Here is a 21,139-nt window from a genome sequence, read left to right as displayed (position 1 = left end):
TGCTTTCCACGGAGCTGCTTATTCGTAGTAACGCACATCAGGGCTGACACATGAAAAATGGTGAAATTACTGAAGGTACTCCAGCCTGAATAAGGACTACCTTATTAGTTCAGGTACCTGCATCTCTCTAATTTTCATATTAATCATGTGTCCATCTTTCTCTGAAATAGGGCCATCATGCTTCATGTCAAAATTTAGCATGTAAGTAAAATTCATAGTGCTTCAAATCTAACTTGAAAATATTTGTGTGGAGAGAACAGAAGGACGGAGAATACAATCACTAACAGAAAAAGGTTTCCTAAAATGTTAGTTTCCAGGCTTGATCAGGACAAAATAATATTAAGACATTGATGAAATCAGTGATGGCTACCTAAATCCCTATCCTACCCAAATCAACAATAACAAAGTGATTTTGTCTAGAGGAGAGTTGCTGTACAGTATAATGTACGAGTTACATATTTCTCATCAATTTTTACAGTTACACTGATTAAATATATATTGACTCATAAAATATTACCATCACATCAATTGCCACCAGATATAAGCGTACATCCTTTAAGTATTAACTAGCACATAAACATGGGAGCTTGGATGTTTAGAAGCCATAATCTGGTAACCACCATCTCCAAATTCCCCTAATGCATTAGTAATCGTATGTAAAATGTTTCCTCTGCTCTAACTGGGCACCAAAAATGAAGGGAAAAAAAATCTCTAAATAGCTATTTCTTTTTTGGGAGGCTAAATATTGCTACATATTCATGGTAAATAGTAAATATTAATATGGGGAAATATATGGTGATGGGTTAGCTTTTCCCATACAATTATAAGATAGTAGCTGAGATCAGTTCCATGAACGAAGTTCAACAGAACTATCCATTAAAAATTCAAATAAGCAATTAGAGAGTTGGCTTGGTGATTAAGAGCACTGGCTACTCTTCCCTAGGACCTGGGTTCAATTCCCAGAACCCATATAGTGGCTCATAACCATCTATACCTCCAGTTTCAGGGAATTTAACATCCCTTGTCTGGCCTGGCATGGGTATATATATTAGGCACTAAGAAGGTACAGAGATGTACAAGCAGACAAAACATCCAAACACATAAAAGTAACAATAAACCTTTTTTTAAACATTGGATTCAAATGAACACAAAGTGCTACTTTAGAGAACTTCCAGCATCAATGTAAGCAAGCTCTATAACTGCATCACTGGTTTCCCAGATGCACCTAAAATTCTACTAGCTCCCTCTTCTCTTTCATAGAGGGGTACCTCAAGTCATTAAGAGTACCAACTTACAACAACAACAAACAAAATGTCTGGAGATCTTAACACCCACCCTGCTCTAGAAATAACAAAACAAAATACAAGTTTTGCTAGGAAGAAAAGGCAAATCCATCCTATGTGTTAACTATCCTATCAGACTGTGATGATTTTTCCCAGACTATTAAAACTATCTACTAACTGATGGGTAATTGTTCTTCTGCTGACTACAGCAATGTGCAGACAAGAGAAGCCATTCTTCCTTCTTAATGCTGCATGTAGAACTTGCTGCTCCTGCAACGCTTAATGTTCACAGCACAGAGTCATCTTTAATGCAAACACACATTTTCTGCCTTGCCTCTCTGTTTTCCATTATAACACAACACAGAAACAGTGTGCATTTCATGCCATCCCTATGAGGTTTGCATAAGCCATTCCAACTCAGACTCAATATTGTATTGCTCTCATTACAGTGGATAAATATTTTAGAGTTTAGGAATTAAATATTTTATTTTTTGGTAGGCTCTCTGCAACTATTGTGAACTTTCGGCAGTTTCTTCATTCACAAGAAATCTTCAGGGTTTCCTTTTGAAAATGTTAGGCTGTTAGCTATTTCCCCACACAGGAGCAGATCAGAGGTAACAAATAAGTTCCATAAATCACTTTATACTTGGTGTTAATAAGAATATTATGTTTCTTTATGGGAAGACGCTTTTCCATAGGCTTATATCCTTTATTATAATAAAAGTTTACAAATAGAAAAATGAATCAAGTATATAATACAATGTCAAATATAAAATTTCTCCTTCCGTTTTTATAATAGTTAGCATAGGTTTCCTTGGCACACATCCCCTCACTTGACATAGGTATTTCTCACGCTAAATTACAGCAACCAAACCTAAGAGCATGTTTGGAGCTGTTTGGTCAAAATTTTCCACAAAACAAGAAGCAAAGAAGCTGTTTGTACATTTGCCTTAAAAGAAGTAGACTAATTATGTCAACTGATTTATTAATTCATGAAGTTCTTTGTCCAATTATTAAAAGTACAAAGGGACCAGGGAGCAATTTAAATGTCTAACACACCTCAAAATCTCTCTCTCTCTCTTTTTTTTAAAGTTAATTACAATTCTGAGTAACACTACTCTAGATAGGCCCCTTAGGTTTAGCTCAGGTTTAAATAAAATCATAACAATAACATTACCTCATTTGCTAGCTCCAAGAGCACGGGGGCTGCTCCGTTTTTCCCCACGCCATTCAGGTACCTAGGTAGACAAAGGCAAGTGGTCATGCAGTGACAAGGAAAGGCCAGCACAGACTTGTCAATGTCCCCTGCGTGCACATGTTTCTCCTGGGCAACAGCCAAGCTCAAGACCTGTTAAAGCTTGCTACCATCACAGGGAAGCAGTGAAGGGCAAGAACAGTGGACAGCTGAACTCAAGCCAGCCACTGATGGGGAGGCAGGAGGTATAGCCACACCAGTCTCACTGCTTCTTAACTTTGAGAAGTAAGTGAAGAGAGGTGGTTTCTAAACTCCCACCCACAGCATTCTATGCTTGTACAACCATCACACAGAAAAGGGACAAGCTGACTCTCTGTTTAAACATGCATGTAGGCACATAGGCACTTGTGCCAGGGAGACCTTCAACACTGACAGGCAACAAGAGACATCCACCCTCTCATTCACCCTCGATTCCTGTAATAACCCCAGCCTATACCATGAAACCGCACTTCAATAAGCAAACAAGCATAAAACCCCAAGCTTTCCCAGACATGGAAGACAGGGCAGTTTGTTTTCATCAAAAGTTGAAGGTGGTGGCATCCACCTCCTCTAAGAACTCTGAAAGCCCACTTTCAATCCCAAGGCTACACGGTAACCACCTACCAGGTGCTTTGATTTTCCTTATAATCTGGATCTTTTTGCCATTGTTCTACTAGTGCTTGGTTCTAGGGATTCCCATGTTAGGCAAGGGGTCTACCACAGAGCTCTAATCCAAGATCTCTTTTTGCTTTTTTTGAATTTGAAACATGGTTTCACTGAGTTGGCAATCTGGCTTTGAACTCCCTAGGTGGCCCATGCTGGTCTTGCATCTGTGGTCCTCCTGACTTAGCCTCTTGAGTAGCTTGAATAATAGGCCTGACTTGAGCCAGTAGATCTGGCCATAATTCAGTTTCTATCCACGCTACTTGGCTACTATCTACTCCAACACTGTCTGCTACATTTATCCTTCACTTGTGTTAACTCCAGACACACAGGTCCAATACCATGTTCTTCAGCCCACTATCCATGGGTAAAGTTAACTGCCCTTCATATGCTAATGAGAAGTAAGTTCTCTATTGCAGAACACAGAATAAGGTATTGCTGAACTACAGAAGACCCCCTATCTAAGAGATACATTCCAACATACTGAGTGGGTGCCCTAACTGATGAAGAGCTCTGAACTCTTCATATATGATGCCTTCTTATGTATAGATCTGCCCACCATAAAGATTATCTTAAAATTCAGAATAAGAGATTTATAACTGAATAACATGCTAAATTAAAAGGTATATTTATGGTTCTCTCTCTCTCTCTCTTACTGAAATTTATTCAACTTTCTTATGATACCTACGTGAGATAACGTAAAGCTTCTATCATCAGAGGAAGTGAGATGACTGATAGGCAGTGTGACCCAGCTTTAGGCTACTTCTTACTTCTGCTCTGACAATAGGTCAGCAGGAGGACCACAGAGCAGATGACTACAGGTTTCCTGAGTCACAGACAGCAGAACAGGAATGACTTTACTTGTCTGTCTCCAACTCATCTCCTAGTGCAATGGGACAGGCTTAAAAGGGTTGGGAAACAGATTTCATTCCATTTACTTTACCTACCACAATTCTTGGCTTATAATGGATAATTATCTAGTGTATATACATATATACTTTTTCTTATTAATAATTAAATAACTCTTAAAGTCACATTAGACAACCTAGCAAAATCGTGTAAGGATATTTTCTCTAAAATGTCTTATTTGATTGAATAAATTAAAGTCCTTTGTTGATATTAAAAAAACATAGTAAATTATTTCTGGGATTAACTACCAGCAGCAAATACTGTATTATAGAATAATATAAGCAAGGCAGAGTCAACATAAACTATAGGGAAAGCAGTGAAATTATTACAGCTTCAAAATCATTCAAAGCAGTCTACTTTTTACACACTGGGTCCCTTCTTAACTATGACTGTATTACATCGGAAACCAATGAGAGAGACAACAGGGCCTTCAGAAGCATGGGTGGGAGAAAAGCAAGTATAGGTTTGAAGACAGATTCAGAAGCAAAAAGGGAAAAATAAAAACAGCCCCAAAAGACAAATAAAGAATCCAAAACACGGCAATGGTGATTTAAAGAACACAGGCCCTGGGAACATGAGCTTCTATCTCCAGTGCACTGAGGATAAACTAATCAACCTGTGTGGCCGTGTCACCCCAAGAAACCCTGAGAAGCACATACTCCCAATAGCTCCAATTCTGAGTCCAGTATTTACTAGCATACCGTTATCAAGGTAGCTGTAGTATTTGATACTTAGCATTCATCTATACTTCAAATACGGTTGAGAGCTCTGGGTTAGGCCTTCATCTGGGCTCTAAAGCAGTAACAGAATAAAACATCTCTGTCTCTATCATCACAAAAATAGGACAGTCTTCACACATTAATTTTAAAAAGTCATAAATGGATCATGGATGTTATGATAACATTGAAAATGAGGTGAACTGGTTAGGAAACCCACTCAAAAGTATCACTTGACTCTTGATAAAATGAAAAAAAGCAGTACCCCGGGTATCTGTTTTGTCGGGTAAACTACTTGTAAAGGGAACTTGTAAAGGGAACTTGATGTTTTGAGTCAAAATGGCATGGTTTCTCATAAAAGATGCACTATACTGTCACTATACTGATAATACACAGTGGAAACTTCTACCAAGTTTAAAAAAACAGAAGGATCATCAAACAGTAATCTCAACGCACACAGTTTACATGCATTCAATCAGAGCAAATTCCTAGTGTGGTGAGTACAGAGGCTCCTAGCTAGCTCATACAAGGAAACCATCCTCAAGGCACTGATGAAATCTACCCAGGCCAGCACAGTGACGCACATCTGAAGTCGCAGTGCTGGAGGGAGAAGGAATAACTGCACCCTTGGGCCAGTCAGTATAGCTAAACCATTTGTCGCCTGATTTACTCAAAGACTATATCTCAAATAAGAGATAAATAAGTAAGTAAGTAAGTAAATAAATAAATAAATAGATGAAGCACTATGTGCGAAGACCCCTGATATCAACTTCTGGCCTACACACACACACACACACACACACACACACACACACACACAAACATGTACATATATCCCACATGTAGAAAAGACCCTTAGTGAAGAGCTATTTACAGGTGTCTAATTGGAAGATCTATGATTATGACATTACAGACTTATTTAAAAACAAAACAGTTGAGCTGGAGATACAGTTCTATAGTAGATCTCGTCCCCAGGATGCAAAAGGCTTCATCGCCAGTATAAAACACACAAAAAGCCACAGCTCTCAAACTGTTTTCTCTCCTTTTGGAATGTTCTCCCCCTCTCAACAAGCCAATAAAGGCCAGTCTTGTTTCTAAATGGGTCTATTTACCCTTACTCTGGACACCCCACATGGAGAATTGACAGAGCTGTGCTGGGCTCTACAAATACACCTATGCTGACTCTTCCCTTACTAAAATTCACATATGTAAGGACAGGTATCTTCCACTCCCTACACTAGTGGAAGGCAGGAACTGTATCTTTTTCACATGTGCATGGACATTACCATCAGGACAGTATGTTCAGGAAATGGTACTACAGGACATTTCAGCTTTTTGTTACATGACAAGAAAACCAACCTGAGGAAGGAAATATTTATTGTGGCTCATGGTTTCAGGGCAGGGCTGTCCAGCTCCATTGCCCTCAGGTCTGAGGTGAGAAACAAATCTTGGCAGAGGGGCTTGGGACAAGAAAGAAGCTACTCACCTAATGTTAGTTTAGAAACAGACAAGAAGGGGCCAAGGTAAGATGTAGGCTCCATAGACGCACCCCAAATAACCTACTGAACGGTGTTACCCACATGCAAGGCAGGTCTTCCTTCTTTCCTTATTCCTATCCAGAAATGGCCTTCTTTTATTTAAACTGAGAAGTATGTTTTACTCTCTTCCCAGGCATTTGTCAATCCAATCAAGCTGACTCTCAGGATTAGCATCACAGTGAAATCAATGTTCAGAAACCAGCTTTATCATGTACTGTCAATATCAGGTCTCAACAATTCTTTTCTCCGTGTCAACATCTTAGAAAATTCAATTGATCCGATTCTGTACAGCTACAAAAGCTGTTTCCTGAATCAGTATGGCTAGAAGATGGGAGATAGGATTTCCAAACCTGCTACTGATGGGAACTTACAGATCTGACCATCTGTGGCTATCAATATTCATTGTCAGCCTGATTGGCTTTAGAATCGCCCCAAGTGGAGTGTGAGATGGTAGTGAGGGTGGTTCCAACAGGGAACAGAGGAGGGAAGGGCTGGGGGGTGGACAATAAAAGGAGGAAGCTGGAAGTTGGCCAAGTACCAGCATTCTCTGTTCTCTGCTTCCTCCTCTGCCCCTAAGGGAGGGGTCTCAGCCACACCCCGTGCTGCCATGACCTCTGCTCCACAGAATATATTCACAAACCACAGGTCAAAACAAATCTTTTCTTCCTGAGGTACACATGTGAGGAACTTGACCCAATGAGAAAAGTAACTAGCAGTCCAACTACATGTGTTCAAAACCCTATGTGTAAATGGGTAAGAATCAAGATAAATTTCACCAAGGATGTTCTTGTATGGAAATAAAATAGGACAGTCCAAAGCTATAGAGAACTGTTTTCAAATGAAAACCTTAAATATCCAACTGAGAACACTTCCCCACCAATGCAAAAACTCAGGAACACACTTTCTACTGCTCTCCTGATTTATGAATTCCCACCTGACATAATCTCAATGCTAGCCAGAATGTGGATTCAGGGTTCTCACACTGCTGGCAGAAACATAACTCAGACACTTCTAGACAGTAATTCAACAACACATAATCAATTTCTAAATGTTCGTATTGTTTGCACCAGTAATTACAAACACAGAAATCAACCAGTGCAATGACTCAGGCATCAAGATGCTTACCACACACAGTATTATCTACAATATCAGAACACTGGGAACATTTGGTCCTCAGAAGAATAATCTGGGAAATTCAGTTCTTTACATGGTGACGCAAGGCAACTAATAAAAGAAAAGGCTTTTTACAAAATAATATTATATCATATACATTTTTTCATAATAAAATCCAGGACTCATAGTTACACATGTAATATGACCTCGTTTGTGAAAATGGGTTGTCAGAAGGCTGGGATGAAATTTTAACCAGTAGTTATCTCTGAGTGGCACAGTTATGGGCAGTCACTCACTCCTTTCTAAGCCATCACAAAGGTGCTTAATTTTCACAGCAGGTGGTATTACCTTCATAAAGAAAAAAAAATTAAATAAGTTGATATTAACATTTTTCCACTTAAATATGTGTGGATAAAACACAAGTTGCCTTTATTCTAACCACCTAGAAAACAAACAAGAACCTTTGAAAGCCAATTTTTCTTAAAAAAAAAAAAAAAAAAAAAAAAAGCCAGGACATTTGGCCTGTATATTCCCAATTACAGTCTGGTAAGGTGGGTCTGCCTAAAAAATAAAGGTATGGTTGGCCCCACAGCACAAAGGGAGGGACTGGCAGTGGATCAGGGTACTGTGAGGATGCCTTTCCCCTGAGTCTCTGTTACAGCCTCCATTCTAGTTTCATTTCAGATGTTTTAATGTCTCACCATAACTGAGACTCTCGTATTTAAAAAATGCAAAGAAGCGAATCTATTTCTACATGTCAGTTACCACCCACTCTACTCATTACCTGCCATTCTGTACTAAGTAACTCTTCTGACTTAAACTCCTTTGTCTTAAAAGGAAAACTATCCAGATAATAGAAAAATAAATAGAATAAAAAGATTAATAATTATGTACACATTTCTTTCTTGGTGCCAAAAACCGAACCCATGGCCTTGCCGAAGCTAAGCAAGTACCCTACACCAGACTGCAACCCAAACACTTTTTTATGTTGCCAGACACGGTCTCACAAAGTTATTGAGGCTGTCTGTGAACCTGAGATGCTTATGCCTCAGCCTCCCCAAAGCTGAAATCATAAGCTTGTGCCACTAGACTTGGGATATATGCATATATGTATGTGTATATATATATCCCAATCTCCCCCCTCTCTCTCTATATGTGTGTTATATATATATATATATATACAGATATATATTATATATTATATACTTATATTATATATATTTATATAATATATTTACATAATATTATATAAATATATATTTATATTTATTTATATAATATATTTACATAATATTATATAAATATATATTTATATTTATTTATATATAAATACTATAATTATATAATTATATAATATATAAATATATGTTATACAAATAATATATATATATATAATGTTTTTCAAATGATTAAATTAAAGGTCTTTAAGTTTACAAACAAATATATATTCCATTTTATACAGATGTGGAGGTACAGGTCTGTAAGTATAAGCTGAAGAAGGTGAACTGCCAAGTTAGAGATGAACTTGAGCTGTATAATGATATGCTGTCTCAAAGCAAACAATTATGTTTTGGCAGAAAAAGAAAAAAAAATCAATACTTTTTAAAATTATCTAGATGTCAAAGTGTTTGTAAGTCTTGTAGAACTATTATAGGTCCTGTAGAACATAAATGTAAATTTTATGAAGTTAGTTATGACTTTTCTCAAAATCTACAAAGATTTCTTTAGAGAGGAATTCTAGATAAAATGTGTGTGTGTGGTGGGGGGAGGTGATCCATTCATCCTGCACATCTTTAGTCTCTTTAACTTAAAACAAAAGAGATCTTTGACCATGTGCTACAGTCAATGACTTTTTAAAAGAAAATCCAATTTCAATAGCTTCAATAAATCACAATTCTTTTTTAAAATTTTATAAACTTTATTATTTAAAAATAACTTGCAAATAATAAAAACAGACCCCAGATCCCAAAATCTATACAATTCAATGATCTTTCTAACAGATACCACCTCATCCAGTCAAAATGGTTCTCACCAACAAATCTGACAACAAATGTTGGAGAAATGTGGAGAAAAAAGAAACTGTACTCCTCTGTTGGTGGGGGTACAAACTAATATGGCCATTATACAAGTCAGTTAGGAGATTTCTCAAAAAATTTAAAATGGAACTACCATTTGCCCTAGCTCTTTCACTCCTGGGCCTAAACCCAGAAACTCTACCTACCACAGAGATATCTGAACCCTGTATTTATTGCTGCCTTACTCACTATAGCAAGGAAAATGAACTAACCCAGTTGTCCATCAACAACTGAATGATAATGAAATTTTAGTATATAATTGGTTTGAAAAAATTGGTTTGAAAACTTGCCACAAATACATGTAGGGCACATGTATACATGAACAAATGTATCCATAAAAGATGTGTGCTTAGTTAAAAAAGTATTAAGTAGCTAAATCAGGTTCAGTAACAGTATCTTCATCTCATACATGCCATGTGTACACACCTAAATGGACACCATCACCATATTCTTGACACATGCCAAATAAAGCACTTAAAAACTCATTATAAAATACACTACAAGTTTCAAGTAACAGTCTTAATACAGTATAGAAAGGCAGTTTAATGATCTAATTTATCCATAATAATTATAGCAATTAATAGGTACTGTGATACCCTCTAGTGGGACAGGCAGGTCATACCTCTGGTAATAACTTTCAATCGCTTCTGGAGTGTGATGTTTGGCATGTGTTCTTTTAATATGTTTCTGAAACAAAACACAAAAAACATCTTTATGTTGTGTCACAGATCAGAGTCAAGAACAGCAAAGACATATTTCTTCATCCCAGTGGCAAGCACATGGGGCAAATGGGTAATGGCTTGGGGATTTGGGTGGTGGCAGGATTTCTTTTCCTGCTGCCCCATCTATGCATTTTAATCTCCTGCCTGGCTGGGATGTCTTCAGACTGAACCACAAGTACAGTCTATATGTAAAAGCCACCAGGGTCATAGTAATTGAATCTAAATAAGTTTGCTTCGGGCTGCAGAGGGCAAGGAAAAACTTGTTCCCTCTTCCAACCTTTGTATTAATTTTCCCTCAATTCAATTCCATCTAAGTCCTTTGCACTCGGGCTTTACAACCCAATTGCCATATTTAACCAGGAAGAACATTGCTTAAAAACAACTTATTTGAAAACTACAAAAAGTAATTCCATAGAGACTTGCCACTTGACTGACACCTGTCATCTCATGATAAATGACTCCATTTTCTGCCTCTCTTGCCTTCTGCCACTCCAGCAGTGGTCATTTATCATCATCTCTGTCAGCAGTGGGAAGCGGCACTGACAGTGCAAGTCAGCAAACATTTAGCACATGGAGCCACGCAACACGGGGAAATTATTATTGTCAGAATAATAATGCTTTAGCATAATTTATTACAGGTCCACCAAATAAGCAAAGGCTAGATGTTATTAGACAGATGGATGGGTAGGCTTGGCAGGCCTCCACTGAGACGCAGGCGCTGCTTGATGTGGAAAGGAGAACATCCTCCAACCCAATCAGAGAGCTGGCAGTTCAATTACAAAGAAATAAAGGGACATTCATCATTCAATTAGGCACCTGTCAACCCTCACAAAGGAGAAAACTTCTAACCTGGTACTCCTGGGAGAAGATGCTCAGCAGAGTGGCCTGCGATTGACTGGAACAAATAAAAGAAGGACAAAGTTAATTACTGGAGTGCACAGCAAAGAAATAAAAGAGAAAGGACCTTCAAAGGTAGGCCCGCTGCCCTGTAATCCAACAGAACACGAAAACAAGTGTGGAGAAGTTGTTCCAGATGAGAACCTCACACAAAGGCTTCCTGCCATGAGGTCAAGGAGAGAGGAAGAGCAGTTGGGGAGGAAGAGCCGGTCCTGATGCAGGAAGCATATCTTTTGGATTCTCTGCAACCTCAGGATGACTGAATCATACCTGTAGGATAAAATGGGATTTTACACTACAAAGGACCACAAGAAAAAGGTCTCTTGCCACAAGCAAATGAGTTACTCCTAGGAACAGTAAGGAGCACATTCTTCACAGATCGACAGCATTCCTAAGTTTATCTTGTTGTCTATCCCAGATTCATGGGGGAAAACATTGGTCTTAACTAGATGTAGCCCAGAGGGTAATGGAACATTCTCATCTACTGGCAAGCTCTGAAAAGAGAAGGCATCAGGAAGTGGCAGTCTATAGAGGCCTCACTCTCAGAGAGTACAGTTACCCTTACCCAGGATGTCACAACACCAAACACTAGGAATACCTTCTCTCCAAATAGAGAGTTTAATTCTGCAACTATCCCCTTTGAAGATGGAATGTTCCTCTAAAATGTCATCAGCATCCACTGCTCCCTCTGACTGCCTTTGGTGAATACATCCATCTTATCATATCTTGATAATCACTACTTTTGATATAGTCTTCTAGTAAATGCAAACTGAAGAGACTGCGATTTAAATAATTTGATGTTCACAGTATGATAACACTCTGTGAACGTTTTTTGTTTTTTTTTTTTTTTATGAATGAACCCACCTAAGCGTGTCACCAGTTCAGAGTTTAAAATAAAAATGATCATTGCTGGCAGCTTCTGGAAACCATCATGGGGTCTGGCTTCTGATCCTCCCCACCAGAACCAAATTATATGAGAAGGCTTTAAAGAAAAAACCATAGAGCCGGCAAGATGGCTCTAGAATAAAGGTGCTGAGTATCCCTAGGACTCACACTGTCTGACCTCCACATGTGTGACATACACTCATACATATTCAATACAAATACATAGAAAAATAATTTTATTATAATCCCAGCACTCTGGAAACTGAGGCAAGATAATTGCCACAAGTTTCAGGTCTACATAGCAAGAACCCGCCCAGCCTGTGCTTCAGAGTTAAACTCTATCATAAGAGAGGTGGGGAACAGAAAGAGACAGACAGACAGACTGGAATCATCTTGGGAGTAGGGGATCTATAAATGGTCACCAAGGAAAGTGCATATATAATTAAAGAACTACTTCAATATGTTAAAAAGTACCAAGAAATGACTGAGGCCAATTACAGATTTATTAGTCAATTTTCTCAATTTCCTTTTAAAATTAGAAACCATCTTTTAAAAAAAAACTCTCTCTCTCTCTCTCTCTCTCTCTCTCTCTCTCTCTCTCTCTCTCTCTCTCTCTCTCTCTGTATGTGTGTGTGTAACACAACTCATGTTACAATAAGGAAGACTGGCTCCCAGAATGCTTTGGTTTTGTCCAATAGCTTTGGAAAAATAAATGATCCTACTAAATAAATAGCATTGCCTGTCAATCCTCTGTTCTAGTATTTGTTAATTTACCAAGGAAGAAAGAACCTGACCAAGTGCAAATGAGAAAAATCAGAAAAAGAGCCTTGGTGCAACCTCAGGCACTGACCCAGGGTCTTCTTCCTGAACCTTCCACAGTGTGCTGATGCTCAGAAGTCCTGGAGGTAAAGTCTGGGCAGGCACACAGGCCACCAATCTCACAAACGGCCAGGGAGGCTGTGAGGATTCCCTCTGTAGGCAGAATAAGTGCAATAGTTATGCACTACTCTTCTAGAGGGCAGTGGGTGGGCAGTGACTACATCTCCTCCTGCAGCGCTGCCTGTGGAGTCTCCACTCAGAAGTATTTTCAAAGTTGGAACGAGTTTTTTTTGCAAGCAGTTTCCTGAATGGAATTCACACCATGACAAAAGTAAAGTCCAGGCTGTCTAGTATCCAGTCCTGAAGGTTAACTGGCTACCTTCCAACCTCACCTGCTATTTGTCTTATTTCAAGGATGAAGAAATGCAAGAAGAAATGTTAATTTAAAATATACAATTAGGCTTTCAGATAAGGTGGGAAATAAAAATCTACCACTGCTGCCTGGGCTGTTTCTGAGACCGTACATGTGTCTTGTACTCAAATGTTACTTCTATTTCATAACTTAACATCTCATGTACAAATGGTGAAAATACTTCTAAGGTGCTAATCTTATAAGACAACGTTTAATGAAGAGTTTCCCACTTATAGAAAACACATTCTGTATAAAATCTAGATCCCACTGTTGACAGTCATCCAGTCTACAACCTGCCTATGTTCATTCTGTGTCCAAAGAAAATGGATTTATGTATATACACAAGTGGAATATCTAAAAATTTTGAGTGGCAAAACATATTCTGTGTCCAAAGAAAATGGATTTGTGTATATACACAAGTGGAATATCTAAAAATTTTGAGTGGCAAAACATATTCTGTGTCCAAAGAAAATGGATTTGTGTATATACACAAGTGGAATATCTAAAAATTTTGAGTGGCAAAACATATTTTTTAATATTCCCTTATAAAAGGTAGTCACATCTATCTACACCAGTATTGTGAATAAATCAAAGAAATACCACATGGAATAAGTATGCAGCATAACAAATTGATATTTTTTAAACGATGGAAGAAAACCAAGTAACCACTTAGGTCAATACCTTCAGCACCCCGAGGGGCACCCACACAAAGAGTATTTTTTCCAGCTAAGAAATGGTGATCCTTCTGGTCTTTCTTTGATTTCTTTTAGCTTACCATGACAAGTATGTGTTCTAGAAGCTGGTATTGCCAACTTGATAACTGGTCAATATTAAAAGAAATGTCTTATGCAGTGTGCATTTTTGTGTGTGTGGGTTAGCTCCTCATGTAACATGCCTATGAAAGTGACTCATCCACATTAAACACAGGTGCAGTTCACTGTTCTCACTTCACATTTACTCTTGTGGTATTGTGTGTTTATGGTCCCACCCCAAAGCTTGAGATGCCCATAAGTGCTCCTCTAATCTTTGCTGCCTCTAAACTCTGTCCAATGGTCCTATGATGCTATCAAAAGTACTGCTTGGGACATGACTAGACTATATCTGACCAAAGGGTAACTGAATTACAATTTATGGATTTCAAGGGTAGCCCCCTAAAAATGTTTTCTTCAATATTTAATATCTTTGTAACGTATGTAACATCTAGAAAATATGGAATAATGATGGAACATGCAAAACTGAGCAGTAACAATGGCAAACTCGATAATCAGGAGAAACCCAAACTGTTTGCTAGATATTAGATTTAAAGGGACTTGAATTGAGCTACTGTACAGAATCCTAACAAACTATACAATGCAGGACAATTGTGCCAGTCCTAAGGCAGAGCATGGCACATTTATTTTCAAATAAGAAAGAACACGCTCCTAAGAATACTTAACACTTTCTAAAGACCAGAAAGTAGAGAACTTACATTAGCAGATTATAAATATGAACAATTTTTTTAAAGTTTTTATTGTGTTACAGAACTTCATCTACATTTTATATGAGCTATACAAAGTATAAAACCACAAAATATCACCATTTATTTTTCAGGGACTGGATGCAGTAGAAGAAAGGTAAGACTGTAGCAGTCAGCTAAACCATGGCTACCTCACATGAGGGGAGTGGGAGAAAGAGCAGGCCTCAATCATACTCATAATAGTTCATCTTTTGTTGGAAAATCTGCTGGGGAAAGGTAATGCAGAGAGTGCTAAAATGCTTCCTCTCTATAAACATAAAAATATCTAAAGCAAACAGGGAGATGAAAAGTCTCATTATATTATCTCTAGACATTTATATCTCGAGATACATTTTATAAAGAAACTAAGTAGGCAAACACAAGGCAAGAACTGAGGAGTCGTTAGATAAATCGATGTCCAGGATTCTCTCCGCTCTAAAGCCTCCTATTCTAAATGTTCCAATTAATTACAGTCTTAGTATCTATACCTCTTACCTTCCTAATTAAATTTAAGTATTAACTTTTCAGAACAAGCCATAACATAAATCAGATAAAGAATAGAAGCCTGGGTGACGGGTACTTAATTATGCCAGCCAGTGTAGACTCCTGGTCATTTCTCTCCTAAGAAACTCTGATAACTTAACAAATTATATAAATAATAAATTAATGGAAAATGTTTACCAGCCATCTTTTTAAATTTCAACTTTTCTTCCTACAATGACATCTTTCATCAGATTAAACTACTCTATGAGAAGTTTTGAATTAAATGGTAGTCATTTTATTACGAACAAAAAGGTTAACAGAACAGTGAGATCTGATGGCAGCCCTTGTGTAACAATATTTATACTACACTATTTCCCTTATTGGATAAAATTCAATTTTCTTCTAGTTCTTCCTCTCCTCTGGCTATTCCTCACCTTCTTCCTTTAAAAATCAAAGTCTCTCTCTCAGTCTCTCCCTCTCCCCACACCCCTTGAGTACTGTTGGGATTACAGGGAGCAGGGCCATGGCGGGCTGTTTACCACTTCTTTCCCAACAGGACATCTTTGCTCTAACAGGCCTTTGGTTCCATAAATCCCCTTAAGCCTCTACCTCACCTACCTCAAGGCAATCTGACTTCCGTTCCACCCCTCCACCCCTCGAAGGACACAGAAGTCATAGACTCCTCCTTATCACGAAATCTAAAAGCCATCTGCTTCCTTACTTTTGAGTAGCTCTGACCAAAGCACCTAAGAAAACAGCCTTAAGGCGGAAGTGACTTAGGCTAAGCTTCTGAAGGTTTGCTCAGTGGTTGCTTGGCCCCTGTGCTTGCATAGAACAGAGAGCACAAGGTACATGTAGAAAGAAAGTATTTCATTTCACAAGTCGAGAAGCAGAGGGGAAGGGGATGGAGACCAGGCATAACTTACTGACCTCCTGCCTCTAACAAGGTCCCATCTCTTGAGGTTTCCAAGCCTTCTAAAGTAGCCACCAGCAAGGGACCAGGTGTTTAACAAATGAGCTCAGGGGAAATGTCCCATAAGCTAAGCTCAACACAATATTCTCCTACCAAACCTCTCTCACATTGCTCCTTTGACTGCCCTTCTTCACTGAGGACATCTTTCTTCCTCTGGAATCTGATTTAGCCTTCCGCCTACTTTTCTTTCACTGGCTCTTTGCTTCTTTCCTGGGTTTTCCTGAGAGTTCTCTGGAGCCATTTCCCCCTTTCATCCGACATGTTAGTCTAGCTGAAAGTGCATCTTGCTGTGCTCCCAACAACGACTTCACAGCTCCCAAACATATAAACACACAGAGAAATGTACAGGGATGGGGGAGGGGCTGTTGGTTAGAGCAATCCTGATCTTAATTATATTTACTAATATAGATTTTTTTCCCATATGGTCACAGATATCTCTCAATCAAACTGACCATCCACTTCCTTTCCTACAACCATACTTTCAATCCCCATTTCCTTCATATTTTTGTTTCATAAATGCAGAAACATGAGCTAGAAATGCCTTGATCATTCCAAATGTATGCCTTTCCCCCAGGCTGAGACATCTCACCACATCTTGTTGGTGCGTGCGTGCGTTGTGTGTTTCATGTCTGCCCACTCTTTTTTGTTTGTTTGTTTGTTTTCGAGACAGGTTTTCTCTGTATAGCCTTGGCTGTCCTGGAACTCACTCGGTAGACCAGACTGGCCTCGAACTCAGAAATCCGCCTGTCTCTGCCTCCATGTCTGCCCACTCTTATATGACAGAGTAGCTTCCCAATTTACTTCCCTTTTCTCCTACACACACAGCTTCTGGCACAGTGTCTAATACCATCAATGTTCTTCACAGACATTTTGTTTATAATACTCTCTCAGTTTCAAAACCCCTTGTAATTGTCTGTTGCCAACAGGATGATACTCCAACTTACAAGTTGTTACAAGGTGGGCACTTGAGGACACATTTCACCTGGCCTTCCTTCTAACAACTCTCTTCAGCTTTCAAACTCCTGTCCAGCTGAAATGCCACATTGCTCTAAATGACCAAACTTGTTCTAAAGTCCACAACACTCATCCCTCTTTGATGTTCTTAGAAAACTTCTACTCTAAGATAACAACAGGATACAGGAGGATCTTACATAACATGCGGTCACTACTAACTCTAGCCACTTCTGGATAGAGGTGGGACATTTTCAGATTAAAGTCAAAAAGACCCTTTACAAAAGGACACAAGCTAAAGACCTCAAGGTGAAGTAATTCGGTCAAGAACACACAAAGAATCCTTTTATATTAGCTGAGTTAAAGAAAACCTAAGCTGCATTACATGTGGAACCTAATGAAATAATACTTTATGATGTCATGTCAGCTAGGAATATGGGAATGTGATGAAATTTCAGTACAGGTCAATGATGTCAGTAATCATAATGTACATATGTCAATGTACACAAATTAACTTGGAAATACAAACAAGGAAGAAGACACTAGAACATAACTTGTAACAAAAACTGTTCCCAAACCTCCAAGTTTGCATTTGTCACCATCAAAAGCAACTCTTTCTTAATGACTCAATCCTCTTCTCGTAGCTATGACTAGAGCTTTCAGCTGGCACTGTGCTGAAGGTTCTCAACTCATGTGATAAACAGCTACATATTCAAATTGATATCTCAGGATTTGTAGGCCTTTATATGTTGAGTATGATTATAGATTTTATGGGGAAATAATTTTGTGCCTTGGAAAAGTATGGTTTTTATCATACACTGTCATTCACTGGTTTATGGTTTTATAAAAAAAAAAAAATCCTTTCCTACGGTATAAATCAGTGAAAAACTGTATTCTCTTTCTCAGAAAATTTGTTGTAATAGTCTATTCTATAGGAAAAAATAATTCATACTACAAGTCATAAATAGTCACATTATATGAAAATAGATATTCATATTAGAATGAGGAAAAACATAGCCAGTGAACTTCTACTATGCTACCCATCCATATTTACTGAAAATACATGGGAGAAAAACACACGGACTCAATTTTAGGGTGGGCAAAGAGCTTGAATAGACACATCTCCCAGGAGACCCAGAGGCAGTGCATTGGAGAAAGCAAACTAGCCCCACTGTAAAGGACTAACCCACACTGGCGGCAGCAACTGTAATGAAAAGGCACACACATTAGCAAGTGTTGGCAAGGATGTAGGGAAACAAGAACCTTTGCACACAGGTAGCAAATAAAAATGGTGCAGATTTTTTTTTTAGAAAACTTTGTTGGCCTTTGAGTTGATCCCTAGAACCCACAAAGGAGACAAACAAATCAGGAAATAAATGACTCCTCTAATGTCTATGTGCCATAGCACTAATGCATACATGCGACCCCCCAAATAATAATAATGATAATAATAATAATAATAATAATAATAAATTAAAATCATTAAACACATACTTACAACATGACCCTGCAATAGTACCCTTTGAGATACACCAAGAACAAAACTTGCATCATCACTAAAAACCCATACACAGTGTTTAAGGCTGCACTGTCCATAATAGACACAGGTAGAAACACCACATAGGCCTGCCTATCAGTTGATAACAGATACCTAAGATGTAGTATTTCCTTATATAAGAATATCCCAATAGAAAATTAAACACTTATCTATACTCTAACACAGTAAATCTTATAAATATTGTACAGTCAAACAAACAAACAAAAAACCTCTGATCACAAAGGTCAGGCAAGTTACTACTGGATCCATTTATACAAACTGTTCAGAATAAGAAAACCCACAGCAACCAAAAGTGCATTAGTGGTCACCAGAGCTGTCTGCAGGAGATGGGGTATTTACTAATGAGTATGATGTTTCTTTGTAGAAAAAAAATGTTCTAAAATTAGGTCGTGGTATGGACTACTTGACTCCATGAATATACTACAAACTCCTGACTTACTCGTGTGCTATTTTAGAATGGTGAAGCTTATAGTATGTATCTCAAGAAAAATTAAGATGAAAAATGATTATAAGATCAAAACTATTTTTTCCTCTATGGCAATTTCAATAATATGAATTATCTCCATCTCGCAATGTCAACACACAACTGTAATATGGTCTCACAATTGTGCAAGTCAGTATTTTTCTAGGATATGTATAATTTTTCCTTGATTTAGGAATGTTTTTAGTTCTTAAGAATAATACCTTCATAAATTTCTGGTGCACACTTTATGTATCCCACAAACACTCACTAAGCAGAAAGCATCAGAAGCTGCTGTGGTGGCACTAGAATACTATGCAATGGAAGACACTTGCCTAATGTGAGCTCCTGGATGTCATCCCTAGCATCATAAGAAAAAAGAAGAGTTATATATTTCTTTAAAAGTACCAATGAGGGAAACTGCCTTTATTCAGGGGTTGAAATTTTAAATAGAAATAGCAATATTTTGTGGTCTTTGTTCCATATTCTGTAAATAACATTTCCTTAAAATTTATTTACATCTTGAAATCCTATGACTCTACTGGTTCTTCTCTGAGAGTGAGATTTTGTTGCAGTTCTTTTTTCAATACTGATGGTTTGTGCTGTTTGGAAGCCAAGTGTCTCTATGTAACCCAGAGTGCCTGCAAACTCACACACTGCCTCACTTAGTCCCAGGTTTAACTACAGTTTGTCAGAAAATGGTGCCTAAGTCCTAATACTGACCAGTAGTCACACTGGAATTGGTCCTTCCATGTAGGCTAAACTTAAAAGTTCTGTTCTAGGCAAATAACCAGAGCCATTAAATTGTTTGTTAAGACTTCTAGGAAATAAAATAATTCAGACCACAGGGTGAGAAAGTAGAAAATGGCTCCCACCATCCAGCACTGATTATATAGTACCACTTTCTCTGCAACAACATAATGACCTCAGAGATAAAACACCACAACATCACTCAGAAACCACAGAATCCCCCAGGTTACCTTATTTTTCTAATATAAGAATAAACCATATATTTAATTTAAAAAACCAACTAGATATTCACCTAAATAGCTGACTTAGAAGAGTTATATGTATATATATATAGATATAGATATAGATATAGATATAGATAGATAGAGATAGATAGATAGATAGATAGATAGATAAAGCAAGAAATTAGTCCAATTCACAATTCCAATTCAAACTTGAGTTGTTTGTTCTTTTGGTTTGTGCATGTGTTTGAGGTGAGATCTCATGTAGACCAGGCCTTGAACACACTATGTAGAGGATGACAATCAACTCCTGATCCTCCTGCCTCTATTTCTTAAATGCCAAGGTTACAGGTGTGCAACACTGTGCTAATTTGTGCCATGCTTGGGATGAACCTTGGGGCTTTGAGCATATTAGGCAAGCACTCTACTGACTAAACTACATCCGTAGCCTGTCAAGTACTGGATTTTCTTTTAAGGGCCTTTCTGCCTTTAGCTAGACAGTCACAGGAAATGATTCCAGCATGTCTGATAACATAGGAAGTTCCTACTCCCTCACCTCCTTCTCACAGCTACAAACTGAATTGAGTTTAGTTCACGATTGGTGGCCTAATGTTAAGTAAAACAGAGTTGATCTAGTTCTTAACATGAATTTGGCTTCAGAAAGGCATTTGCAAAGGATAGGTTTAAAACACAAAGATACTAGAGAACACAAAAGTACTAGAGAACAAGTTTCTAACTTTTATTAGTAATAAAAATCACATCTCTAATAATGTTCAGCAAATTCAGCAGGTAACTCATGTTATGAATGTCATTTATGAGACCAGTGTCTACTTCTAGCCAATACTACCATGTTTGTACTGTATCACATCCCTTTACCTTCCCTTAAGCAGAAGCCTTGAATCTAAGCATGGCACCAAAAGCCTTGTTAGTGTTTTAGACATTACCATTGCCATTCAGTGCAATCAATCAATCAATCAATCAA

General features: G+C 38.0%; 1 protein-coding gene across 5 annotated transcripts in view; it reads right to left on the bottom strand.

The window, feature by feature from the left end:
• Positions 1-21,139, bottom strand: part of Cdin1 (CDAN1 interacting nuclease 1) — a 190,339-nt gene that overhangs the window by 134,179 nt on the left and 35,021 nt on the right. For 3 of the 5 annotated variants that reach the window (XM_076929463.1, XM_076929464.1, XM_034496537.2), the window contains exons 2-4: positions 11,103-11,148; positions 10,154-10,218; positions 2,461-2,521 (exon numbers count right to left, since the gene is read on the bottom strand). In XM_076929463.1, coding sequence (XP_076785578.1) covers positions 2,461-2,521; positions 10,154-10,218; positions 11,103-11,148 — 172 coding nt within the window. The remainder of the gene's footprint in view (positions 1-2,460; positions 2,522-10,153; positions 10,219-11,102; positions 11,149-21,139) is intronic. The other 2 variants (XM_076929465.1, XM_076929466.1) reach the window with 1 other exon arrangement.

The sequence above is a fragment of the Arvicanthis niloticus genome, chromosome 2 (assembly GCF_011762505.2).
Source record: "Arvicanthis niloticus isolate mArvNil1 chromosome 2, mArvNil1.pat.X, whole genome shotgun sequence".
Classification (NCBI taxonomy): domain Eukaryota; kingdom Metazoa; phylum Chordata; class Mammalia; order Rodentia; family Muridae; genus Arvicanthis; species Arvicanthis niloticus.
The sequence above is the reverse complement of the archived record's forward strand: the minus strand, read 5'-3'. Positions and strand labels throughout refer to the sequence as shown.